Here is a 27,646-nt window from a genome sequence, read left to right as displayed (position 1 = left end):
CCGTGAGCCATGGCCGCTGAGCCTGCACGTCCGGAGCCTGTGCTCCGCAACGTACAGCAAAAACAAAAACAAAACAAAACAAAACAACAACAACAAAAAAAGCAGGATACAAAAGTGTATCTCACAAAACTATGAACACTGGTTGTTCCTGGAGTGATTTCCTTGGTGTCTGACTTCTCCTTTGGCTGACAATTAATCGGTTCTGTTCCAGCGTCTGACTGTGTCATCAGAAGGCTGAGATCAGGTGAGCAAGCCCCTGGTCCCTCTCTCCCCAACAGAAGGTGCCATCTTGGGAAAGGCCCAAAGGTTTGCTCTGTGGTTAAGGCCCCGGCTCTGGCGCTAGACCCCCAGTGTTGAAAGCTCAGCTCTGATAATCATTAGCTGCTGGGCTAACTGGGCAGGTTCCAGGACCACCTGTAACGTGCAGTTAATATGAGTAAGCAACCTACCTCATGTGGCTTCGTAAGTAGTCATCTGTGACGTCAAAAGAAATACATATTTGGTCCCTGTCCCTGTTCCTGACACAGGGCTCCTAAAACCCTTTGGATTTCCTGGGTCATAGGAGCGAGCGCCTTTTGTTCTAATAAGGTGACTCTTGGTGAGTCCCTACATGGCTTCAGAATGGGGCCTGGTCACCAGAAAGACCAGCTACAATCAAAAGCTTGAAACTTTCAGCCCCACCCACATCCTCCAGGGAGGGGAGAGGGGCTGGAGGTTGAGTTACTAATCGATCATGCCTCTGTGATGAAGCCTCCATAAAAACCCCTCAACGACGGGGTTCAGAGAGCTCAAGGGTTGGTGAACACGCCGAGGAGGGCAGTGTGCCCGGAGAGGGCATGGGAGCTCTGCACCCGTTCCCACCCACCTTGCTCTGTGCATCTCCTCCATCTGGCTGTTCCTGAGTTGCATCCTTTACAGTAAACCGTAACAGTAAGTAAAGTGTTTTCCGGAGTTCTGTCATTCTGGTGAATTATCGACCGGAGGAGAGGGGTCATGAAAATCCTTGATCTATAGCTGGTTGGTCAAAAAGCACAGGTGACAACCTAGGACTTGCGACTGGCATCTGGAGTGGGGATGGGGTGGGGGCAGTCCTGTGGGACTGAGCCCGTCACTGTGGGGTCTGCACCAACCCCGGGGAGTTAGTGTCAGATGTGCTGTGAGCAGGCAACACGTTTCCCTTTACCAACACATTAAGTATACAAACTGGTTAGAACACGCCTGGCCCCTACCATGGGTCACCCTGTACAATCATCATCATTATGTATTATTGGAGCGCCTTCTCTCCAAGGATCAGAAAAACCTGAGATGGCTTCAGCCGTGAGAAAACAAGAACAAGAGATCCCTGTGGATGACACTGAAATGCAGCCCCTTCCTCACTACCACCCATTATCAGGAAACTGATGCGGAGTCTGGTCCCTTTTTGTGGCTTTGTCTAGAATGACACTGCTATTTGAGGGTTTGCCTTCCATCAGGGACATGGAGTAGAGAGGCCTGAGTCAGAGACCACTGTCGCGAGCTGGCCATTAGGTCTGAATGCGACCACCTAAAGAGCGAACTACTGGCTGTGAGCTTCCTAGCAGCCAGTGCAAGAAGGGTAACAGGTCTAATCATCACTGAGTTCTTGAAAAGCAGGTGTTCTCAACCTGTGGTGTCTGTGGAGAGAATTCAGGGACCTCTGAACCTTGGATGGGGAAAAAGAAATCCCATCTCTATCTTCCCTAACCTCTCAAGAAATGAGGCTTTCCTTTGGGTGTGAGAGCTAAGACTTTGTCACCAACAGCAATCACTGTCATGTAGCGCATGACAGTTACGGCAGAGACCTTGAAATATCATCTGAGCTCATCAGTTCACACAACAACACTTGCTAGCCCGGCTGCAGGTGTCCTTATCAAAGACGTTCATCAAGGGGCACCCAGAGGCGTGCCCATCACAGAGGTCGTCGGTAGGTGGGTGACTGCGTTTGAGGGTCACCACCGCCCTTTGGGGTCTCTGTGCCTCGCCCAGGTCTGAGAACTCTACTCCGAGACAGGAGGTCCAAGGGCCCCCACCCCGCGCCGCACCCTACCTTCCTGGGGTCCTTCCTGTCCTTCGCGCGGCCGGCATCCTTGCGTGGGCTGGGCGGGCCAGCCTTGCCGCAGCGGCCGGGCTTGGTGGCAGCAGGCGCAACGCTGCTGGGCGCGGGCACGGCCGACGCGTCATGCAAGAAGATGCGCTCGCTGCGCCGCCGCGTCCACAGGTCGTCGTCGCTGGCCTCGGGCCCCGCCTCCAGGCCAGGCTCCTTGGGGCCCCGCGGCTTGCGGGCCTTGCGCCCCTTCTCGGCCGCCAGCTTGGCCTTGTCGGGGCTGCCGGGGCCCCGGGTGCCGGGCGCAGCCAGGGCAGGACCTGGCTCCCCCAGCCCCTTCTTGGGCCGCAGCAGCCCGGCAGGCGACCGCTTCCGCACCTTGACCTCGCTCTCCGAGTCGGTGTACTCGAACTCCGTGCCTGCACGTGGGTGAGGGAGGGGCTGTGGACAGGGGCTCCCGGGCCCCCACTTCCTACCCAGCCGCTCTGGCCACCAGGAGAAAGGCCACAGCCCAGCCCTCCTGCAGGGGATGACATCACCGTGGGAGGCTTCAACCTGTCTCGGGGAAGGAACCTGAGGCCCAGAGGAGGAGGGCTTCCGGCCGCATGCTTGTGAGTGGCAGACCCTGCTGGCCCCTCCCGTCCCAAACCCCGCCGGCTGCCCAGACTCTGCTCCGGAACCCTCACCCCAAGAGCATCATCTGGGCACGTGTGAGCTTCCCCGCCCCTCCTGTGCCTCCACAGGAGTCCCGGAAGCCAGGGCAGGTGAGCCGGGGAGGGCCCACACCTGTAGGGGCAGCAGCTCTAAGGGAGGAAGGTGGGAAAGCCTGCACAAAATCCCCAAGCCCAGAGGGGCCTCCGCTCTGCTTCCTGGAGCCACTCCTCAGAGCTGGGCGGTCCTTGGCACACATTCCCCTTTCTGGAGGACAGGCTTCCCCAGAACCCACACAGCCCTGGGGCCCAGCCCCTCCCCTCCCCCCCGAAGCCGCCCCTTCCCACAGCCAGGGGGCCCACATCCCTCTGCTACAGGGCAGCCCGGAGCCTAGGGCCCAGCTCCTGGGCTCCTTGAATGCACACCCTCACCAGGATCCGCTGTCCTCTGTCCTTTTAAACCCCCAGGTCTTCGCTCCTGCTGGCCCTCTGCCCAGAGCACCATCTCTCCCCTGACCTCTACCTGGACAGCTGCAGCCTCCTTTCTGAGAAGACCCACTCTGCGTCCTGGGGAGTGCTCTGGCCATCCCTCCATCACCACAGGCACACAACACACTGCAGAGGTCCCGTCTGTGTTTGTCTATCTCGTCCTGCTCTGCCCCCAGCAATAGATCCCCAAGTTCTCCTGGAGCCCACAACACTGGACAGCTCAGAGCCTGGCCCAGAGCTGGTGGCCAGGGATAGAATCTAAACGGGGGGGTTAATGGTGCTTCTCCCCATGGGGAGAATGAGGAGGGCCTGCCTCCTCCAGGCAGACCCCGGGGATGAGATGTCCGTGACAGCCCTGGGCTGACCACCCCAGCAAAGGACTTGCCCTGGGTCCCAGACCAATGAGCTGGTAAGCCAGGGCTGGACCCCAGGCCCGCGCCCCAGGCCTGCGGAGCCTTGAGCAGCCAGCAGCCTGGCCACAAAGGCTCCTGAGGGACGCCCAGCCCCATCACCCCAACAGGTGCAGCCGCAGTATCAAGGGTGGGGCTGGGAGGAGGGCGCACTTGCAAAGCTTAATGATCCTGTTAATTAATCTTTTGTTAACAGAGCTGCCGGGGGAGGCAGCTGGGGGCTTTCGTGGCTAATTAGGGTGCAGGCCACAAAACACCACTGGCTTTGCCAGTCCTGCTTTTGGGCATGACAGAATGAGACCCCACCCGATGACAGCCCCCTGCAGAAAACCTAGATGCACACAGAATACTGCAGGTACCTGCAGAGGGAGCCAGTACAGGACAGCGCGCAGAGCAGTGACCAGGAGTGGACACTCGCTTGAAAGAGGGGAGGGTGGAGCCTCAAGGGTAAGAGCGCGTCAGAAGATAAATATTTATGAGACCCATGGGGCAGCACGAATGGTGCCCGGCACAGAGGAAGCGGGCTCTGTCAGGGTCCTGTGGTGGCGACAAGCATGAGGCCCGGAGAGAGGGAAGGATCTGCCGTGGCCTCGCTGCGGGACAGGACAGGGAGCAGAACCTGCGTTCTTGACTCCCAACCAGCGTCCTGTGCAAATGCCTCCTCCCCAAAAGAACAGTCAGTAAAAGAGGAACAAAGGCACAAAAAAACAGACCCAAAAAAATAGACAAAAAATAATGAAGACAAGAGTAAAGACACAGATGCAAAGTCAAGGGATAAAAAAAGACATACGATGTGAACAGAAACCAAGGAAGAGCTGTAGCGGCTGTACAGACATACCCCACTTGATTGTACTTTGCGGATATGCATCTTTTCACAAATTCAAGATCTGTGGCAGCTCTGCATTGGGCAAGTCTACCAGCGCCATTTTTCCAACAGTGTTTACTCACTTCATATCTCCGTGTCACATTTCGGTAATTCTCACAATATTTCTAACTTTTTCATTATTACTATTATATTATTATATTTGTTATGTTATATCTGTCATCAGTTACCTTTGAAGGCTCAGATGATGGTTACCAATGTTTAGCAAGGGAGTATTTTTTAATTAAGGCATGTACCTTTTTTTAAAACCATAATGCTACTGTACCCTTAAGACTACAGTATAGCGTAAACGTAACTTTGATACATACTGGGAAACTAAAACATTTGTGTGACTCGCTTTATTGTGGCTTTATTGTGTTGGTCTAAACCCACAATTATCTCTGAGGTATGTCTGTACTTTTATCCAACAAAACAGATTTTAAGATAAAAATCTAGAGACAAAGAAGGACTTTTTTTTTTTTTTTTTTGGCGGTACACGGGCCTCTCACTGTTGGGGCCCCTCCCGTCACGGAGCACAGGCTCCGGACGCGCAGGCTCAGCGGCCACGGCTCACGGGCCCAGCTGCTCCGCGGCACGCAGGACCTTCCCAGACCGGGGCACGAACCTGTGTCCCCTGAATCGGCAGGTGGACCCCCAACCACTGCGCCACCAGGGAAGCCCAAGAAGGACATTTTAAAATGATGAAATAGTCAATCCATCAGAAGGACATAAACAAATGTGAACATAATCCAGAAACATATAAAAAAGATTATACACCATGACCAAGTGGGATATATCCCAGGAATGCAAGGTTGGTTTGACATTCTTTAAAAAAAAAAAATCTTTAAATCATTCTTTAAAAAAAAATGTAATACACCATATTAATAGGATAAAGGATAAAAACCACATGAACACAACAACAGACACAGAAGAAGTAACTGACAAAATCTAACACCCTTTCATGATAAAATCACTCAACAAATGAGAAATAGAAGGAAACTTCCTCAACCTGACGAAGGACATCTATGAAAAAACCCACCACTAACATCATACTTCATGGTAAAAGAATGAGTGCTTTCTCCCTAAGACATCTAGAGGGCAGGAAAAAAAACCAAACAAGACAAAGATATCTATTCTCACCACTTCTATTCAATATTGCATGGGAGATTCTAGCCAGAGCAATTAGGCAAGAAAAATAAAAGGAATACACACTGGAAAGGAAGACAAAACTATCTCTATCTGTAGGTGACATGATCTTGTATATCAGCGGTCCCCAACCTTTTTGGCACCAGGGACTGGTTTCATGGAAGACAATTTTTCCACAGATTGGAGGGGGGATGATTCAGCTGGTAATGCGAGCCATGGGGAGAGATGGGGAGTGGCAGATGAAGCTTCACTCACTCACTCGCCCGCCGCTCACCTCCTGCTGTGCGGCCCAGTTCCTAACAGGTTGCAGACCAGTACCGGTCCACGGCCTGAGGGTTGGGGACCCCTGTTGTATACAGAAAATCCTAAGGAATCTACTGAAAAGCTTTTAGAATAAATGAGGTTAGCAAAGTTGCAAGACACAAGATTAATTTACAAAAATCAATTCTATTTCTATACATTAGCAACGAATACTCCAAAAATGAAAAGAATTCCATTTAAATAGCATCAAAAATAATAATTACGGGGCTTCCCTGGTGGCGCAGTGGTTGGGAGTCCGCCTGCCGATGCAGGGGACGCGGGTTCGTGCCCCGGTCCGGGAAGATCCCACGTGCCGCGGAGCGGCTGGGCCCGTGAGCCATGGCCGCTGGGCCTGCGCGTCCGGAGCCTGTGCTCTGCAGCGGGAGAGGCCACAGCAGTGAGAGGCCCGCGTACCGCAAAAAAAAAAAAAAAAAAAAAAAAAAATAATTACTTAGAAATAAATTTAACAAGAGAAATGCAAGACTCATACAATGAAAACTACAAAACATTGCTGAAAGAAATTAAAGACCTAAATAAATGGAAAGACATTCCATGTTCACGGACTGAAAAACTTACATCGTTGAGGAGTCAGTACTCCCTAGTATTATCTACTAATTCAATACAATTCTTATCAGAATCCCAGATGGCTTTTTTGCAGAAATGGATAAACTGATCCTAAAATCCATATGGAAATGCAAGGGACTCTGAAGCACCTATCTTGAAAAAGAACAACAAAGATGGAGGACTCATACTTCCCAGTTTCAAAGCTTCCTACAAAAACTCCCACAGTAATCAAGATAATGTGGTACTGACATAAGGACATATAGATCAATGGAATAGAACTGAATATCCAGAAATAATCCTTCATATTTATTTTCAACTGTTCAACTGATTTTTGACAGGGGCGCCAGGAGCATTTGATGAGGAAAGAACAGACTTTTCAACACATGATACTGAGGCAAATGGATCTCCACATGCAAAAAACCCCTACATCACTCGCACACAAAAATAACTCAAAATGGATCACAGACCTAAATGTAACTCTCAAACTATAAAACTCTTAGGAGAATACAGGACTAAATTTTTGTGACCTTGAATCAGGCAGTACTTTCTGACATAACACCAGAAGTACAAGTGACATCAGAAGAAATAGATAAATTGGATTTCATCAAAATTAAAATTTTTTGTTTTAAACAACACTATCAAGAAAGTGAAACAGGGACCTTCCCTGGTGGCACAGTGGTTAAGAATCCACCTGCCAATGCAGGGGACACGGGTTTGATCCCTGGGCCAGGAAGATCCCACATGCCACGGAGCAACTAAGCCCATGCGCCACAACTACTGAAGCCCACGCGCCCTAGAGCCTGTGCGCAGCAACTACTGAGCACACATGCTGCAACTACTGAAGCCCGCACGCTGTAGGGCCTGTGTGCCGCAAGTACTGAGCCTGCATGATGCAACTACTGAAGCCCGCACGCCTAGAGCCCGAGTTCCGCAACAAGAAGCCACCGCAATGAGAAGCCCATGCACCGCAACAAAGAGTTACCCCCGCTCACCGCGAACAAAGAAAGCCCGAGTGCAGCAATGAAGACCCAACACAGTCAAAAATAAATTTTAAAAAGAAATAAATAAATAGAAGAAATGGGAAGTGGTTGTAAATTACACCCAAAGAAAAAGGAAGGAAGGAAGGAAATAACAAAGAGCTGAAGTCAATAACTTCTAGCCACACTGATCAAGAAATAAAGAGAGGAGAAACAAATTATCTGTAACAGCAATGAAAAAGGCAACATCACCACAGCCCCTTAGGACACTGAAAGTATTAAAAGGAGAAATTCTGAACTCTCTGCCAATACGTTTGACAATTTGGATGAAACGGCCGTTTGGGGCAAGTGCAGAGGCCTGAGGGCTCTGGGATGCCTGGTGCAAACAGGGGTGGGGGGTGGAGGCTGTGGACAGGATGATGCTGTCTGAGCAGCCAGTCTGAGGGTGGAGGGTCAGACAGGTGCCATCTGTCCAGAGGGCAATGGGAGCCAGTCAGAGGTCCTACACAGAGAAGTGGCCTGGTCAAGTGTGAGCTCTGAGGAAAAGCCCTGCAGCTGCTTCTGTGTAGAGAACACCCAAGAGGGGCAGGCCTGGATGGAGCCAGGCCCGAAGCCCCCAGGGGACAACTGCAGAACATGGGGGTAAGAGAGAGAGAAGGGAGAGGAGGGAGGCAGGGCAGGGCCTGGAGCCTGGTGTGGACTCCGGGGAGACAGTGAGATCACCCCAGAGATGGGGTCTCGGGAGGTGGTGCAGGCCACTGGGAATGGGCTTTGGTCCTGAAGCCTGTGGAGTGCGTGAAGCCAGGGCAGCTGGGGGAGGCCTGGGGGTCAGTAGGGTAGCACCCAGGGCCCATTTTCCTGGCCCCGGCCCCTGCCAGGAGGGCCTCACGTATACCGCTAAGGCTCAGAAAAGGGCAAGGAGGCCGGAGCAGCCCGGCCAAGGAGCTGCCCCTACTGAGGCCAGGCGAGCTCACAGCCTGAACACATGCAGGACCACCTCAGTCGCAAACACCATCCCCAGGTGAAGGTGGGCTGGGTCCATGTTGGGAGAGTTGGCCCCGTGAGAAAGGGAGGGGGCCCAGGAGAGGGTCCCAAGACGTCTGTCTATCCCAAGAAGGCAAGGATATGACTGGAGATGCAGAAAGAGGAAGTGGGGCCGGGACCAGGCTGAGCCTCCTGCCCGAGTGGTAGTGCCGGCTGCCTCTGTCTGCCCATCCAGGCAGTGGGAAGGTAGGCCTGGCTCACAGCGACCCAACACCTGGCCCCCCCCCAACACACACTGATGACCTCCTCCACACTGCGACCCCAGGCCCCATGAGTCCTGCCCTGTCTGGGCCAGTGCATCTCACTGAATGAAACCCCTCTACTGCCCCAAGTGTAAAGAGCTTCCCCTTCTTCCAAAAGGCTGCATGGCCTGTTCCTTCCACCTGCACCTTGATTTCTTCTACGTACGCTTAGCCTCCTCCCACTTCTCTGTCATGGCTCAACCAGAGCGTCGCCAACCTGGAGCGGCCTCCCTGACCCCCCAGGCTGGATCAGGGGCCTCCCGTGGGCTCCCTCAGCCCCGCGGGCTGCAGATCCAAGGCCTCTGCTTCCTTGAGCTGCCTGATAGCGGGCACCTGAGGTGGAGGGATCAGGTGCTGTTCGTTGGCAGCATCAACAGTGAAGGTCACTGCACGGTTTTGGAGACTCCTCACAGGGAGTGGCAGGCCACAGCCGCCACACCCAGTGCCCTCTGCTAAGGACACGGCTGGCCCAGGAGGCAGGGCTCCCCAGCTTATCTGAGCCTCGGATGCCTCATCTGTAGCATGGGGCAGCGGTACCCGACTCCCTGCAGCCCACCTGCTGGTACTTACCCATCAGGCTCTGCCGTTCCTCCTTCTTGCGGGCCTTCTGCTTTGCCTCCAGCTGCACCACTGACAGGGACGGGCCCACGGTGGGGCTGGGGAGGGCGCTGGCTGCAAAGCGGGCCAGCAGGCCCAGCCCGCTCTCCTCCAGGCCTGGCGACAGCGCCCGCTCCCGGGCCCCCAGCCTACAGCCTCCGGCGGCCTCGACCTCCTCCTCGTCCAGCCCGTCCTCCTCGTCTTCGTCCTCGTCCTCGGAGCTCTCATCTGGCGTGCAGAAAACAGGGAGCGAGTCAGAGCCCTGGCCCGAGCCTGCGCCTCCCCCCACTGCCCCACCTCAGCTGGAGCGCCAGCGAGGGGCCCTGGCTCCAGCCCAGCTCCTCACTCCTCGCCAGCCCACAAGTCCCCCCAACGGCCCGGTGCCCCCATCAAAGCGAGCCCGAGACCTGGGCATCCTGGACAGCCCAGAGGTGGGCAGCGGCTTTGGGAGTCGAGAGTGTTTCTGCAAGGGGAGCACCAACATGCACCTGTGCTGCAGGGAGGGGGACGGACACACGGACAAGGACTGGAGACAGCGCTCTCCACGGTCTCACGCGCACGCACGCGCACACACACGCCCCGACGCACAACATGAAGGCTGGGGAAGGGGGCAGGAGGGGAGAGGAGGAAAGAGGGGAAGGCGGGGCAGAGGGGAGGGCGGGGCAGAGAGGGGAGGGCGGGCCCTGGGGGCTCGGGCTGAGGCTCGGAAGCAGGCGCCTGGGGGCAGTTTCACCAGTGGGAGGCCTGGCGGCTGGCGGCAGGAGAAGGTGGAGTTTGGTCTCTTCTTGGGGGGTGGGGGGCTCCCATGGTGGAAACCCTGAGCAGGCTCTGGGGTCCAAAGTTGACTCCCAGCAACACGCCCACACTGGGAAGCCTGGGATGAATCCCCAGCCCTCTCTGAGCCGCTAGTTTCTTATCTGTGAAAATCTCATCTCATCGCAACCCAGGGAGCCACAAGCCAGCTACACGACCCACGGGAGCAGGAAGGGGGCAGGGGGCGGGTCCACTCGGCTCCAGGAGGCCGAGGCTCGGCACGGTCAGGGGTTCAGGCAACAGAGCAGGATTTGAACCCGGGGCGGGCTGGCTCATCACCCACAGTCCAGTGGAAAGACTACGGAAGCCCCAGCCTGTCTCCCCGGTTGAAGAGAGACAAGCTTCTCCCCAGAAACTGGCCCTACCGCCCGAGGACCTGCAGCCCTGAGCCCAGCTCGGGCCATCGGGACAAAGGAGGGGCAAGCTGTGCCCCCCCCCCCCCCGCCCCGCACCCCGGCGGCCACAGCAGGGGGGATGACGCTCCCTGCATGTGAACTAAGCCCTCACCAAAAAGAGAGACCTTCTGGAGGTACAGGCTTGCTTCCTGCCTTTCCAGGGACACAGCCCAGCTAACCCCACAACGGCGGCGGGTGGGGGGGGTGCCCAGTACCTCTGTCAAGGAGCCGCCGAGGGACACCTGCCAGGGGGTGCCTGTCTGCCCAGGGTGCTGGGAGTGTGAAGGTGGCTCTGGGGCCGCTGGCCCAGGGCTGGGCCAGGCCGGGCTGGAAACAACTCTCCAACAAGAGGCTGGAGGAAAATGAGCTGTCGTCTCTCCGTGTCATCTGGGGGCAGGGAGTCTGGGCCCAGAGGTGGACAGGCCCTGGATGGTGGCCAACTCCACATTCTCCTGCCTACGCCCCAAGACGCCTGGCTGCTGGAGTGCAGCTAGCGGCCGAGAGCGGCGGCCCCAGCAGTGCCCGTGAGGACAGGGTTCGGTCTGCCCATTCATCCGAGGGAGCCCTCAGTGAGGGAAGCAGACAAGAGCTCAAGGAATGCCCGAAGGGAGTCGAGAGAGGAAGGAGGCAGAGAGAGAGGAGGTTTGTTAAGAGGAGTGAGAAGACGGAGACCCGGCTCCCAGAGCGATGGATGCAGCAGGATGGAGGCCAGCGGGGTGGGCAGGTGGCAGGCAGGCAGTGCACACTTGCGATCCATTCACATTGCGGACGTCACATGGCTCTGTCTCCGCCCAGTGGGCCACAGCGGCAAAGCAGGCTAAGTGTAGGCAGACTGCAGGCAGCGCCCGGGTCCCCCACCTCAGGCAGGCCCCCCGGGGGCTGGCCGAGCTGAGCAGGGGGTGGGCGGGGGGCTGGCTGGGGTGGGGCACGGGGTTGGACAGGGGGCCAGCTTTCCCTTCTAGAGGTGGCCTTCCCGGGGCTGCTCAGGTGTGGAGCCTCCAGAACTCTCTCCTGCCCAGCATTCTCTGCCAGTGGGGCTGGGCTGGCTCTGGGTTTCTGGAGGTCTGGAATGTTCACATCGGACCCCAGAAAGCCAGCAGCGGCCCCCAACCCAACCCAGCACCCTGAGATGGAAGAACGGTTGGAAAGCAGAGGGCCGAAAAAAGGTGTGCTTTCCACGAAATGCTGATGAGGGTAATCGTGGTCTCCTGAGGCCCTCCCCGCCCCCTGCCCCCTGAGAGCCTGACAGCCCACCAGGGCCGCCCCCGACGGCAGCTGGTCTGCTCAGGCCAGGGTCCGAGGGGTAGGGACAGCGGAGGGGGTCTCAGGGCCAGGAAAGCCTTTCTGGAGGTGTCCACACCTGAGGCGACAGAGTTTGCCAAGGGCAGGGGGAGAAAAAGTCCCAACAAAGAAACCCGCGGAAATGCAGAAAAACTTTTTTTCATAGAAAAAACTCTTGGCTCAGTACGTGGGGTTGGCTGTTGTCACTCGGTTTGGTTTTCCAAAACCCGATCCATAAATGCCAAAGCGATCCGCTGCTGCCATAGCCGATGGGGGCAAACCCCGAGGAGGGGGGGAGCAGAGGGGACACAAAGAAAAGGGTTTTGCCTACCTACGGAGCAACGAGCCAGGCTCGGACCCAAGCTCAGTGACCCGCTGCGCCGTCTGCCCTACTCCCAGCCTTCGCTTTGCGTCCAGAGTGCAGCGTGAGAGCAAATGCAAGAGACCAAAACAGACATTCAAAGCATCATGGGTAGGGGTCAAGGGTGAAGGTATGGTCAAGCTGCTGGGGGAGAAAGCAGACACACTAGAAAAGCCAAGCCAATTAGGTGTTTTAGTACCAGATGTCAGTAAGGCCCTATTACCCAAATATCCCTTTCAAGACCTGACCAGCGGTCTGGGTGCAGTGGGGACCCCCTCCCCTCGCCCCCTGCACTCCCCCTTATCTGGGCTCCGTCCACTGCTGTGTCTTGCCCTGGTTTGCTGGACCCTGGATCCCTCTGCCCATTCTGGGCAAAGGGCCCCTCACTACGAGATCTGCGGGGCTGCCTGCCTCTCTATGGGGTCTGGGCTGGAGCACGAGAGCTCCAAAACTTGGAAGCTGGAACTCTGGCTTTAACAGGGGGGAGGAGGCATAGGGGGCCAGCCCAGAAGACAGGGAGAGGGGAATGGCGAACTAGCCAGACTGGTCCACAGAGGCCCAGGTTGCGGGAGGCCTCGGAAGACGAGGCTGGCTGGAGAGCTAGTGGCCCGGGTTCCGGCAGTAGTACCGGAGAACGCGAGCCCCGGGAGCACCCGGCCCCCGCCCACGTCGTCTCCAGGTCACCCAAAATGTATCCCAGCCAGAGCGTCAGGGTCTAGGCTCTGACCCCCAGGTGCTGCTACCCAGGCTCTGGGATCCCTAAAGGGGGGTCCACCCTGAAGCAAATCGAAAAGCAGGGCGAGAAGCACTTAAGGATCGGCTGGCTGCCTCGCCGCTCCCCCCCCACCACCGCCCCAGGACATTTGTGACTGGAGGTCCTAGAAAGCTGAGACACTTCTAACCCCAGAAGTTGAATTCTGACGTTAGGGAAATCAGAGCCAGGGCGCTCACAGAGGTCCCTGAGGCCAACCCCCTCTTTGTAAGTGAGTCTGAGAGCAGAGGAGCCCGGGACTGAGCCTGGGACTCGCAGTGAGCTTTGCCCCCCAACACGGCAATGAAGCCTTTTGAATTTCACAACAAAACTCAGGGACAGCAAGCGGTCTTGACCCTGCACTGCCTACATGCCCTTCGAAACAGAAACATGCGTTAGAAAATGAGTGTTTGCAAATATTTTTTAACCACTGTTGCGTAAGAATAGAGCTTTAAGAAAACAAAAGACAAACAAGCAGCTTAAAAAAAAAAAAGGATGAAGCTGGAGGTGAAAGCAGTTGACTTTAAACCTGAAAAATGAAAGGCATGCCAACAGCTACCAGGGATATTTGAATAATAGAGAGAGCGCAGACTGCATTATTCCGTCTACCCCTTCTAGGGCAGGGGTGGGGAAGGGGGTGAGGGGGGCAGGAGGAACAAAATGAGGGAAGCGGCAACCTAATGGTCTAGTCAGGACACAGCAAGAGAGACAAGGCACACGGGTTTAGTTAAAAATGAACTCGATATGTTTAATAAAGCTCGATATTACCAAAATCGCGGTACAAACATCAAGTCACACGCCCACACGACAGAATTCCATTTACAAAATGTCCCCGGGGAGGGAGGCCTCCATGGGCCCCTCCGGGAGGACCCACCCAGGCCTGCGGTCCAGGGGGCAGGGGAGGCGAGGGGAGGGGACAAGAGAGGAAGACTAAAAACAGTCCATATGAAAGCTCAAAAAGAGCCAGCCAATGGTCTTATCACAATGATACAGGTAGGTACAAATAAAAACAAAAACAAAAAGACTCGGGCTGATACAGCAGGCTAGGCTGCCAAGAACCAGACGCCGCCCTCCCCCCTCGCCGCCCTCCCCCCTCGCTCGCGCTCGCTCTCGCACTCACTCTCTCGCTAGGAAACACGGGAGGTATTGTGTGTTTGGAGCTAGTAACCTTGGTCAAACGAGTCCTCCGAGGAATCGCTGAAGGAGGAACGGGCCTCGACCTCTTGAAGCAGCAAACAAAACGGCTGCTTCCTGCCGGCGGCCGGCTTGGGCTTCAGAGTCCGGGCGGCCGCCAGGCCCCTCTCGGTCAGCTTGGGGCCGCCGGCCGGCTTGCTGTTCTTCGCCACCATGCCGCACAGGATGGAAGATGTCAGTTTGGAGCTGGAGGGGCCTTGGGCAGCCCACTCGTCCTTCAGGAATTCCTCCTCTTCCTCTGAGTCCGTATCTGCAGTCAAAGTAGTTTTTAATAGAGATAAGTCACAGAACGCCGGGGTGGGGGGGGAGGGAGGGGGCTGGTGTCTTTCTTCCATTATTCTCAGCGCTTTTGAGAACAATCGCCAGACAGAGAGGTCCAGATGCCTACGGGCCGTGGAACCAGCGGAGTTCCGCCGCCTGGAGCTCTCCTCCCGACCTGGGCCTCGCCTCTCACCCGCGAGGCCTCTGAGCTGCAGGCGTCTTCCGTGGGTTCGGACCCAGGCTCCTTCTAGGCCGGCTGCGGCCAGCATCCCCCACCACCCGGCCACTCTCAGGGAGGTCTCTGCCCAGGGCACAGAGAGCACCGCCAAGTCCTGTCTACCCCACGGGACTGCAGCCGGCCCAGAGGCCCCTTGTGGGGAGGGACAAGGCCTAGGAGGGGAAGGGCTCAGTTAGAGCCATTCTTTCCCAAAACACCAGCTCCCGGCGGTGTGCAGGGCCAGCGGACGCAGGCTCACGATGGCGATCGCGCACCCCGTTCCCGGCCCCCTGCTCAGCAATATCAGGACGGCGGCTTGAACGGTTACGCCAAAGAAACAGGCAAATGATGGTGCAGTGATATCCGGGCTGCTGTCCCCCCACCCTTTCCCTATCAGAGAGCCGGGTTACCACAAGTCTCCAACCTTACTATACGGGTGAGGCTTTCCTGAGAGAGATCACCCAGCTCTGGGGGGGCACAGCTCTGGTCCCTACCAATCCCACCCCAGACATACACCACTTTGATCCGTTTCACATGTGTTAAGCAAGGCTTCGTCGGAGAGAAAGGCTCTGCAGTCAGACTGCGGCCCTTGATCTGGCAAAATCCACCCCAAACGTGGGCAGCGTTCATGGACGCAGCTGCAGCTCTGGCACACCAGCTCTCTCCAAGTCCAGGAAAAACTCTGTGTGTGAGTGTGTGTGTGTGGGTGTGGTGTGCGTGGGTGTGCGTGTGTGCTGGGTGTGTGTGCTTTTGTGTGTGGTGTGTGCGGTGTGTTTGTGGGTGTGGTGTGTGTGTGTGGTGTGCGCGAGTGTGGTGTGGGTGTGTGTTGTGTGTGTAGTGTGTGCATGGGTGTGGTGTGTGCGGTGTGTTTGTGGGTGCATGTGTGTGGTGCGCATGGCTGTGTGTGTGTGCTGTGTTTGTGGGTGTAGTGTGTGTGTCTGTGGTATGTGCGTGTGGTATGTGTGTGGTGTGTGTCTGTGGTGTTTTTGTGTGTGGTGTCTGTGTGTGGTGTGCGTGGGTGTGTGTGTGGTGTTCGTGGGTGTGGTGTGTCTGTAGTGTGTGTGTGTGTGTGGTGTGTGGGTGTGTGTGTGAGTGTGTGTCTGTGGTGTGTGTCTGTGGTGTGCGTGCTGTGTGGTGTTTGTGGGTGTGGTGTGTCTAGTGTGTGTGTGTGTGCGTGAGTGTGGTGTGTGTGTGCGGTGTGTGAGTGTGGTGTGTGTCTGTGGTGTGTGTGGTGTATGTGGCGTGTGTGGGTGGGTGTGTGCGTGTTCGGGGACAGGGGTCCTCTGGCTGCCTCCTCCTCCGTCTATGCTTTCCACTCTAAAAGGAGGGAGGACACAGACGAGCCTCCACCCGTCCCCTGGCCACAGCTCTCCCGCCCGTGTACTCCATCCCGTCCTTCCTGAGGCCACAACCCAGGCTGGAGACGTCCGAGCTGAGGACGACCATCTTGGCTTCTCCCCAGAACCCAACAAGCATGCCACCCAACCCCTCCAACCCAACGTGGAAAAGCAAGAGAGCAACGTGCTCTCTTCCCACCTCCTGCAGGCGCAGCACTTCTCTGCTGGAAACACCCCGACCTCTTCACGACGGCGCGTGCGCTCTCAGCGACCGCGAACAGCGAAAAAGCCAACGTAAAAAAGAGAGACACGCCCTCTCCACAGCCAGCTGCACATCACAGCCGCCAGCTAACTGGAGACAGGCCTTCCGACCTCCCTGTGCCAATGATAACCCATTTCTCTCACGGGGACAGTGCAGTTTTAGACAAAGCCCTAACAGGTAGACCAGCACTTGGACCGCGGCCTTGCACGCATGCGCACTCAGCGGCTCAGAGCCCTCGGCTTCTCTCTGGCCTCTAGCCTGTACCCTGACACATCCACCTGCGAGCAGGGAGGAGTGGCGCATTCTTCCAGCAACTCGCCAGGCCACATCCATCCACCACTGTCCCCTGAAAGATCAAAGGAGCAGCAATCCTCCCCCACTCTCTATTCAACATTCCAAAATGCACAGAGGAAAGCCCTTCCCTCCTCCTCCAGGGCTGCAAGTCCCTAAAACTGGTCCACAGTGGCCAGGGGCCTGGGTCATGCTGCTCGGCTCACACCCATCCAAACGCGAGGGCCAGGAAGCTTCGGCGTTCGAACACGTCCCCAGTACCTAAGGCACAAACAGAGCTGCTTGCCCCAACGCCTATCTGAGCATCAACCCTGGAGACCCGGGGCAATCAAATCCACGAACCTTAAAAATAAACCAAAAAATCCCCCAGCAGCAGCTTAACCTCATGCCAGGTGCCAGGTCCAGCTCTTCTCCCAGGTGAGCTCACCTAGGGCTGCCGACGGCCCTCTGCATCTTAACTCCAAATCCATAAAGACATTCTTCACTGTAACCTTAAAGGGGTCCATTTTTTACACTTCACGTTCAACACCCCCAACCCCGTGAGCTCGGCAGAGCCAGCCAAAGGCCCGGTCACACAGGTCCACGCAGTCAACAATGAAAAAGCCTGCCGCCCCCCTCACGGCCTGGGCTCGCCTCAGAACCAACCCTGCTGACGGGCCAGGGGGCAAGAAGCCCCTTCCTGGCCTTGCTGCAGCGGGCACCGTACCGACACCCACCCAGCCTGGGCACTGCGCGCTCCGCCCACAAACACTTACTGAGCACCTATTACATGCTAGAAGGCGGGCTTTGGGCCACCAGAGGCCACAGAGAGCCGGCGGGGCGTCGGGGTTCGCGTGGGGGGCAAGGCTGCCCGGCTCCGGAAAACCATGCTCCCGGAGTTCCCAGAGAAGCAGCTCCAATGCCACGGGCTCCGGTTAAAGCTCAGTCCCTCAGTCCCACCAGCTGTTACGTTTCAGGGGCCTGAAAGCCGCCTGGAGCCGGCGGCTGCTGTGCGGGCAGCACACAGGCCGCGCCCATGATGGCAGGACGTCTTGCGCAGTTGAGGCGGACAGGCTGGGCCTGACCCCGGCCCGACCTCAGGATCTATCCTCGGAAACAACACGGGTTAACCACTTGGAGGACTGTCGCAAAGACAAGGGGAAATACGGCCCAGACAGCCCTGGCGTGCGCTCCATAAATGCTGTTCTCACCAACACCGGGCCCGTGGACAGACGGCCGCCTGCGGGCCGCGGAATCCGGGTCATCTCTACGGTTCTCACGACCAGCCGGTCCAGGCCGAGAAGCTGCCAACTCTGTGGTGCACGGCCTCCGGCTTTCGGGCACCGAACGTGCTGAGGGGGCGTTCCGCTCCCACCCGCCCGCCAATCACGAGCACCCACCAATCACAGGTGGCCGCCCAGCGCGGCGCCCGCCAATCACAGGCACTTCTGCTTCCGACCTGGGCGGGGCCCGCACAGAGGCGGAAAAGAGACCTTCGCACTTTCGAGCCGAGAGAGGCGGAAGAGAGACCTTTCGAGCTTTCGAGGCTGAAAGAGGAGGAGGAGGAAAGAGGAGGAAGGAGAGAAAGAGCGGCCCTGAGGCGGCGCGGCCCTCTACTTACTGTAGGAGTAGCTGCTCACTTCCGAGGCGAACGGGGAGTGGGCCGACTTGGGCTGGCCTCTGGCCTTGAACCCCACCTCCATCTTCCTGGCTTTGGCGGCCCTTTTGTGTTTACCTTCTCGGGAGGCTTTCAGAGACAGGCTGAGGCCTTTGGCCAGCGCCTTCCTGTCCTTGCCCAGCAGGCTGTCGTAGGGCGTCAAGTACCTGCCGCAGACCCCGCTCGTCTTTGATTTCCCCCCAGAAGTGTCCGAGAACTTGAAGGGCGACTTCAGCTTGTCCTGCTTTGTGAGGGAGAGGGCTTTGTCCAGCTTGCTTGCCAACTGCTCTTGGTCGCTGGCCATCTTCTTTTTCTTAATCTTTAGCTGGAAAGGCAAGTTGGGAAGTCACAGGTTAAGACGGCTGACCAAACACGGGGTCTCCACGCACGAGCTCTGGCGAACCCCAGCTCCTTCTCCCTGCCTCTGTGGCTTCCGGCAAGTCGCTTAACTCCTCTTAGCCTCAGTTCCTCTGCTCTGTAAAATGGGGGTAATTACGCTCAGGCTTCAGTGGGTCGTTCTGAAGACGAACTGAGAAAAGGCACATGAGGCACTTACTAAATAGCCGGCACTGTGGTTAGTTATCAGCGACACTGGCATCGCCACTGGCTCTCCACGGCGCTACCTGGCGCCTCCTAGGGGAAGCGCTGGAAGCAAGCACTGCTGCCGCAGCAGCGTGGGAGAAGGCGGCTGGATTAAGGGAGGAGGGATGACCCCAAGAGGGAAAAAAACCCAGATCACAGCACAGCTGATCTGCTTATCTCAATCGCCTAAAGCAGGTGATGAAGACGGCTGCACAGCACAGCCCGAATCAGCCCATCCAGCTACATGGGCCAAAGCTGCCGAGAAAACGCCTTGAGTGTGCCCTGGACGCCCGAAGCAGAAAGAACGATTAGAGATTTCACAGATAAATTCCTGCCTGCGCGTCTCTCGTCGGCTTGTTGAAACCTGCCGTTTCAATGGCCCTCATTTGAACACTTTATCGCTATTTTCTTTAATCAGGTAACAATTCATAAGGAGAGAAAAGTTGGGATAGTGTCAGTTAAACCACGAAAGTGTCCTTCACAATTCGAGAGTACAGAGGATCCTGACATACAAACTGGCTCTCTCCCCTCCACCTGGACCCAGTCTCCCCTATGTGAGTCCTTCCCTCTGACGGCCAAGTCAACCAAAACAGCCCTCTCCCACAGGGCCTTTACTGGGAGGGATGACAAGGTACGTAAGCATTTAGCAATGAGGGCCTTAAGTGGATGATTTCCATACTCCGCAGAAAGAAGAAAAATCAAGGTGTTGGCTCGCACCCCCTTACCTCAGGGCAGTTCACAGAGGAAATTACAATGGCATCAAGCCCTTGTTTCCTCGAACTACAGAGTGGTGAAGCTGCTCGTTAAACTCATACTGTGAAACAACAGAGTAACTGCATTACTTGGTTAAGAACCTGCAATCTCTCTTCTCGGCTTCAGCACCGGGTCGCGGAGCACACACACAGGAAGTGGCACACACAGAGCTGCACCTGAGGCTGGGTTACTCTGGTGGTCTCTGACCTCCCCTGAGCCTCACTTTCCCCCTCTGCACAGTGAGGAACATTGGAGGAGAGTCGCTCTGGCACTAAGGCAACCACCTCCACAGTTTCCGTGCAGCAGCAGGGCCAGCAGGCCTGCCAAGGGAGCGTGAACTCCGGCGCCCCCTCCAGACCTCCCGCCCCAAGCCAGCAGCACACCTGCAAGACGGGACGGGGCCACTGACCTGACTCATGAAGTCTGAAGAGGCTTCGTGCTCGTCCCAAGGCTGGCTCCTCCCCCTGGCTTTCCCGGTCCCGCCAAGGGCATCGTGGTCCTCCTCAGGCCCCTTGTGTCTCTTCCTCAACCCTGCTCCCAGCTCACAGTCGTCCGAGGTCAGCAGGGGCTTGCCGCTCAGCCTGAAACCCAGATGCACCAGCGGTCAGCGCCCTGACCAGGCGGCACTCACGGGCTGGGGGCCCGCCCTCGTGGCCCTGAAGGGTGGGCTCTGGATGTCGACGCACAGACCGTGGTGACAGAGTGACGAGTCTGGGGAGACGGAGCATCTAGCACTATGGCGCCGGGATTCTGGGATACTTGTGAAGGAGGCAGAATGAGAGTTTAGTGGGGAAAAAAGAAGAACTTCTTGAAAGCAGTATATCCTCTGCTGGCCTCTTTCTCTCTCGTGCTCCTTCACATACACACTCACACACATATCTTTACACCGTCAGATTCCTCTGTACCAAAGAACAAGGATCAGGAATGCCACGGAAATCCACCAGGATGGGAGAGGGATTCAGATCAAGAGCTTCTAGGAAGGAAGAGCCGCTGGCTGGTCTCCTGTACCCCTAGAAGCATAAGCAGTTGGGCCATGGTCCTGGTTCGAAGGCCTCTTTTGCCTGCTTAAGCTAAACCCTCACCGGTAATAATAATAAATTTTTACTTGGTACTACGTGTCTTGCTCCATGTCTGTGCTTTATACTTTAACCACAAAACAATGCTGTGTTCTAGATACTGCTTTTTATAGATGAAGGAACTCATCTATAAAGGCTAACACCTGGCCCAAGGTCACAATAAGGGGCAGACCTGGGACTTGGGCAGGAGGTGCATCCGCTTCCGGGGTCCACACTCGCAACCAGCAGCTCTGCATGCTAGCAGCCCCAGCCTCTGCTCTCTTCCCCAGGAGCTGCTCTCCCTGTGTGGCTGCTGACAGGGTATTTCTCCCTATCTCCATCCTCTCATCAGTCAGGAACAGCCAAGAAGGTTAAATGCAAGACGAGGGGGCCCCTGGGGCTGTCTTCTCCTGAGAAGAGCTGTGGCCGCCCTACTGCCTCTCCTACGCCTTTGAAGGTACCCGGTGGCCCCCTCTGCTTCCTCAACCAAGCCCTGGCGTCCGCCTGCCCTGCTATCCCAGGCAGAGGTGCCCTCCGGCCCCTTCCCGCTGAGCTCGTGCTACCCCCAGACGCCCTGCGAGGACGCAGCACCATTCCCGCCCACACGCGGCCTGGAGGGGGCGCTCTCGCTCCAGCTGCTCCCAAAGGGGCCTGTCCCCGAGTGCGCGGAGATGGCGGCCCCGGTCCCAGGGAGTAGGCTCGGCACAGCGAGCCAGGAGAACGGGAGTGACGCTGTCCGGCACAGAGGGAAGCAGAGCGCGGCCCGCCGCAAAGAGCGGCTCGGGAATCAGCCCCTAGCCATGGAGGAAGCACGTGCGGCAGGAAGACGGGCCCAACGCTTGGGTGACACTCGACACGCTGGCTGGGGTGGGTCTGCCTGTCCATTCCACGCTCGCCCTCCTGGCCCGCCCGGGGCAGCGTGCCATGCTGCCCACGAGCCGCCGATCCAGGTGGGTCAGAGCCTGAGGGACGCGAGGTCCCCGGCGCCCACACAGGCCCCGCGCAGGCCCGGGATCCTCCCCTCCGAGCTCTGTGCCAGTCCCCGACCCACCGAGGGGCCAGCCTTACTTTCCGCTACGGATGCGGCTCTTCCCTCTCTTGCGGGGGGGCGACAGGGCGCTCAGGGCGTGGGTCCGTTTCCGCGGCCTGCCAGGGCCTCTGCGTGCCAAGCTTCTATGGGGTTCCTCGCGCCTGTCCCTTAAAGAGAATCACACGCTTGGCTGTGCACCCGGGGGGTGGCGGGGCGCGGAGAAGGGACGCACGGTACGCACACGTCACTCGGGGCCACGCACACCTGGCGGCCTGCCTCGGCCGCCCTCCTGAGCGCGGCGCCTACAGAGCCCAGGCCGCGGGCCGGCGGGGCACACTCACTCGGAATCGCGGCGCCTCTGCAGCTTCACCAGCTCGCGCTGCTTCTCCTTGTACTGGCGCTGCACCTCCGCCAGCCGCATCCGGAAGTCCAGCTCCATGGCGTCCATGCTCTCCAGGGAGGACTTCATGGCGTACATCTGCGGGGAGGGGCGGGTGAGGACGCCGCCCTCGGCCGGGGTGCGGGACCTCACAGCGGAGACCAGGGGCCCGGGTCACACCCAATTTCTACCCCTCACGAGCTGTGGCCTTGAGCAAAACGGCCTGCCCGGCTGCACGCCAAGGACCGAAAAGCCAACTTCGCAGGGCTGTGTCCAGGCCGAATTGGCCCGTAAGGACCGCTCAGGCAGAGCTGCCTGTTGGGTCATCTGTCGCAGGCACGGGGAGACGAAGCCGCCTGCCCAAGGCCCACGGGCAGCAGGGGCGCAGCCAGGTCTGATCTCCCTGAGCCCTCAAGCTGTCACCCACGGGATGCACTCTTAACACGTGATTACGTGATAAACAGAGACCCGGGAAGAGGAGACAACTTGCCCGGGACCACCCAACAAACCGGTGGTGGAAGCTGGCTGCAGAACAGGCCCTTCCGAACGCAAAGCCGGCCAAGGCCCAGGTGAGGTGGCCTCTCTGGGGCACCCCGCGCCCGCCCCCCAGCCCCCCAGGCCTGGCCTGGGACACCTCACCCGCTCGTCCTTCTTCTGCATCCAGCTGTACTTCTTGTTGGGGTTCAGCTCCCGTGGAAGCCGCAGGTTCTTCAGCGGGTCCACGAAGGGGCCGTCCAACACCTCCTTCAGCATGTGACTGCTGGCCACCAGCAGGCTCTCCAGCGAGGGCCGCACCGCGGGGCCCCGCTCCACACCTGCGGGAGGAGAGACGTGAGCCCGATCCCCCAGGGGCCGGACTCACAGGCACCACGGCCCACCCCTTAGGCCCCCAGTGGGAAGAGGACAAGGCCCAGAGCAGGCTCATGGATGGCCTGAGGCCACACAGGTCCCCCGGGATGCTGACGGCCCGCGGCCTTTCCCAGACACCGGAAATGGGCGCTGAGTGAGAACAGGTAAGAGCGTGGGACACACAGTGCCGTCCTGTTCCTCACAACACACTTGTACACAGACTCACAGAGAGTCAACAAAGGCCGGCAGAGCTGCTCTCTAGAACTGCGCTTCTCTTTTTGCTTATCTGTCCTTAAAATCTTCCACGAGGAGTATGCATGGTTTTCATGATCAGAAAAAAAGAGCCCCGGGACTTCCCTGGCGGCGCAGTGGTTAAGAATCTGCCTGCCAATGCAGGGGACAAGGGTTCGAGCCCTGGTCCAGGAAGATCCCACATGCCTTGGAGAGACTACGCCCGTGTGCCACAACTGAGCCCACATGCTACAACTACTGAAGCCCGCATGCTGCAACTACTGAAGCCCGCATGCTGCAACTACTGAAGCCCACGCGCCTAGAGTCCGTGCTCTGCAACAAGAGCAGCCACCGCAATGAGAAGCCCGCGCACCACACTGAAGAGTAGCTCCCGCTCGCCGCAGCTCGCCGCAGCTCGCCGCAACTAGAGAAAGCCCTCGCGCAACACGAAGTCCCAACACAGCAAGAAAAAAAAAAAGAAACAAGAGCCCCACAATAAGTTTTGTAAACTGTAAAAGTAACAAGTGCACATGGTAAAAACCACAGACCAAGCAGAGGGTGTGACGAAACAAAAGCCTTTCTCCTCCCCAAAACACAGGTCCCTCCCTGGAGGTGCCTCTGCTGACAACGTCTGGCAGGTGGTTCCAGAAACTTTTATACATATTCAAACACATGTAACACACAGGCATCCTTTATAAATATAAAAATGGCATCAATCAATAAATACCACATCCCACTCTTTTCTCTAGTCTTTTCACATTAGCACAAAAATACAAACGTGTTCACGTTACGGCTTGAGCCTTACAAAAAGTGCCGTTTCTGTAAGTCGAAAACACTAGAATATCAGAAATTTTATATGGCCAAAGGGAGGAACAGCAGGCTAGAATTCTCTCGTATTGATGAGTTTTAATTTATCTAAATGATCCCCCACTGATGGCATTTAGGCGGCTCCTGTTTTTTTGTAGTGAACAGGTAGGCACCGTGTAGGAAATACGCTGCCTGTGCAATTATCGTGATCAAGATATATGTGTTTATCTCTGATAAATGTTCCACATGCCCTTCAAAGAGACTGAACCAGATCAGGATCTCAACAATGGTACCTGAGAGCCTATCTCTCCACAATCTTTCTACTAAAGTAACATGAGTTTTCATTTTTCAATTGATGTTTTCTTTGTGCTCTAACATATGATCCATTTTTGTGAATGTCCTACATGTGCTGGAGGGAAAAACTGTATTCCTTACTACCAACTGCACAGTTCCCTAAAATCAACAATGCAATTAACAATTGCACTGCCCAGATCAGGGCTTCTGAACCCTGGGGCCATTCACATTTCCATGACTGTTCTCTGCTGTGGGCGGCTGTCCTGGGCCTTTCGCGTAGGGTGTTAGCAGCGTCCCTCACCTTTACCCACTAGATGTCAGTAGTACTCCCCTCAAGCTGCCACAACCAATTGTCACCGGTGGCCAGTGCAGAGTCACTGGTTTTGCTTTTCTGTCTTTACGGACATTGAGGCCACAAAGCAGAGAACCTCCCCCCTTCAAGGTCCTCCGAACTGTAAGATCTTAGTTGCTGGGGGGGCCCTGCTCCATCACAGGGGGGACCAAAGAGCAACTCCGTCACCTCCTTCACCCTCCGACACACCAGCTTTGCAGGGCCCCCCCAGGACTGACAGCCCAGGGCAGCCTGATGACCCGAGGGCAGCAGCTGTGGGTTGAACTGTGTGCCCCCAAATCCACGTGTTTAAACCCTAACCCCGACACCCCAGAACGTAACATCTTTAAAGACGGAATCAAGTTAAAGTGAGGTCTTTAGGGTGGGCCCTAACCCGACGTGACTGTGTCCTTATAAAAAGGGGACATTTGGATACAGAGACACGCAGAGGAAGACCATGGGAGGACACAGGGAGAGGACAGCCATCCACAAGCCAACAGGGAGAGAGGCCTCAGAAGGAACCAACCCAACCTGCTGACACCTTGATCTAGAACTTCCAGCCTCCAGAACCATGAAACCACACACTTCTGTCATTCAAGACCCCCCCGACCCCCGCCCTACCCCACCCCGCCCCATCTGTGGTATTTGGTACAGCAGCCCGAGCTGACTAATACACCAACCTTGTGGCTTTACCAATGTGGAGGTGCCCTGGAACAGGGGCCCAACACGCACTGGAACCCCCATGGGACCAGGTGTCAGTCACAGAGGCTACGGCGCTGCAGGGCGGGAAGGACGGCCAGCACGCCCGCCCGGGGACGCCCAGGTTCGCTGACTGTGGGCAGCTGTGCGCAGCAGGAGGGGCAGAGCGGGCGGGCCAGTGGCTCCAGGAAGCGACGCGGGCTGTGGGAAAAACGCTAACGGGCCCAGGAGCCTTGGGCCTGCCGTACGAACCGGGACCACTCGTGGCCCAGCTCTGTACAGAACGTGCAGGAGACATGCTCAGTGTCTGTCAGCGCCCGTCGAAGGGGGAGGGCCACCGGGGCCCCCCTCGCCCCTGTGGTGCACACACCCCTGCACACTGGTGCCTCCAAGGGCACATTCCCGCCCAGACGCTGCCCCCAGCCCTGGGGCCGCAGACTCCACTGCAGAGCCCTGAGGGCATCCCAGACATCCACCTCAAAAGTCGGTGTCCACACCAGCTGCTGGGCTTCCCCCACACATGCTCCCCCCTCCCCCCCTGCCCAGCTCAGAAACTGGAATTCTCGTCTTCCAGCGGCTCAGTCCACAACCCTTGGCATCGTCCTTTTACACCCACGCTCAGTCCACCAGCAAAGCCTGCTGGCCGCACCTTAGCTTCCACCCAGAACCCACCTGCTCCTTGCCTGTGTGCCCCTCGCCACCCTGGGCCTGGATGGAGACGGGAGCCTCCGCCTGGGTCTCCCCGCCTCCGCCCTCACCCCTGCGTCAGCTCTCCACACAGCCCACAAAGGAACCGCACGTAAGTCTGATCCTATCAGCTCAACTCAAAACCACCTTCCTACGGCCTCTCATTTCACTCCAAGTGGAAGACCTCCCCGGGGTCACCCCTCACCCAAGTTATCCCACGGACCTCCTCACCACCACTCTCCCCTTCCGGCTCTGCTCCTGCCCCTGGCCTCCTTGCCTTTGTTCTAACACGACACACACAGTCACCTCAGGGCCTTTGCACTTGCTGTTCCTTAGGCCTGGCATGGCTTTCCCTAGAAGAATCTTCCTCCCCCACCCATCAGCTGGGGCTTCCGTGGCCATGCGCTGTAGGAGACCACCCTTCCCACCCCTGCCCTGTCGCCTTCCCGGCCTTTTACCACCTGGCAGTGCTGAGGGCTGCACGCAGATGGCCTGGTTCACCGCTGGCCCCCAGCACCAAGACGGTGCCGCGTACACAGTAGGAGCTGAATGAGTAGGTGGGTGAGGTAGGAGTGTGAAAAGGGGCAAGAGTGTGCAGAGACCCCCAAACCGGGTGACCCGTCCTTAGCCCCCTCCTTTCCAGATGCCCCTGGGCCTCTGTGGTCCCCACTGAAAACCCACCAGTTGGTAGGATCATTTTCTTCTGGGAAAAAAATTTCTTTTGGTACCAAACTATTTAAATGAGAGAAAAGAAACAATGAACTTTAGAAGGACAACAACGAAACAACAGACACCTGAGGGGGAGTGGGTGTCACTCATCCAAGCTTCCTGGAAAGGGGCATTTGACCATGACGTGAAAGAGCCTTGAAAGAGCCTTGAAAATATGGCCTGGTTCTGGCCCAGCAGTTCCACCCCTGGGAACAAATCCCTGGGAAAACAGAGGTGTGGACAAGGATTTTTCTTCAAGAGTAATCATCACATCATTTACAGCAGCTAAGAAAGGAAGGAAAGGAGGGAGGGAGGGAAGAAGGAAGGAAGGAAGAGAGGGAGGGAGGGGGGAGGGGGGAGGGGGAGGGAGGGCGGGAATAAAAAAGAAGTCAGGGCTTCCCTGGTGGCGCAGTGGTTGGGAGTCCGCCTGCTGATGCAGGGGACATGGGTTCGTGCCCCGGTCCGGGAAGATCCCACGTGCCGCGGAGCGGCTGGGCCCGTGAGCCATGGCCGTGCAGCCTGCACGTCCGGAGCCTGTGCTCTGCAACGGGAGAGGCCATGACAGTGAGAGGCCCGCGTACAGCAAAAAAAAAAAAAAAAAAAAGAAGGCAAATGAAAATGCCTTACAATCTAGGATTCGGTCATTGAAGGCTGGGACCTCCACCAGGCAGAAAACTGTGTAATCCCTAAAACAAAATTTCTAAGAACACACAGCTTTGAGAAATGTTTAACAAAGCATATACTAAGTGAAAAAGGCCGGTTACAGAGCACTGCTTACAAAATGACCTTGATTTTGGAACTGTGTGTCTGTGTAGAAGAAATTCTAGAGGAAACACACCGAAACGTCCAGCGCTATTATCTCCTCCACAGCCGGGCCTGGGCCTGGGCCCCTCCTCCGTGCCGCTTCTGGCCCAAGCGTGGGCTCGCGAGGCTGTGCCTGACCCACAGCCTCTTCACACACGTCTTGGAGCACCTGAATTTCTATGTCGAATGTCAGTGGTTTTGTGCCAGCCCAGAATTCACGGCCCCTTCTGCTGAAGGCACTCCATTCCCTCTGAGGACTGCCCCTCCCTACACCCTGGAAGTGGCTGCCCCCCCC

At 57.0% G+C, this 27,646-nt stretch overlaps 1 protein-coding gene across 1 annotated transcript in view; it reads right to left on the bottom strand.

Moving 5' to 3' along the window:
- TNRC18 (trinucleotide repeat containing 18) overlaps nucleotides 1-27,646 on the bottom strand; it is an 83,338-nt gene that overhangs the window by 15,524 nt on the left and 40,168 nt on the right. Inside the window, 8 exon segments of the mRNA XM_032605274.1 lie at nucleotides 2,066-2,481; nucleotides 9,317-9,571; nucleotides 14,113-14,388; nucleotides 18,107-18,467; nucleotides 19,887-20,058; nucleotides 21,601-21,729; nucleotides 21,904-22,040; nucleotides 22,581-22,756. Of these exon segments, the coding sequence (XP_032461165.1) occupies nucleotides 2,066-2,481; nucleotides 9,317-9,571; nucleotides 14,113-14,388; nucleotides 18,107-18,467; nucleotides 19,887-20,058; nucleotides 21,601-21,729; nucleotides 21,904-22,040; nucleotides 22,581-22,756 (1,922 nt within the window).

Source organism: Phocoena sinus, chromosome 15, assembly GCF_008692025.1.
Source record: "Phocoena sinus isolate mPhoSin1 chromosome 15, mPhoSin1.pri, whole genome shotgun sequence".
In the NCBI taxonomy this organism is placed as follows: Eukaryota; Metazoa; Chordata; class Mammalia; order Artiodactyla; family Phocoenidae; genus Phocoena; species Phocoena sinus.
Note: the sequence above shows the minus strand (reverse complement) of the source record. Positions and strands in the feature narration are given on the sequence as shown.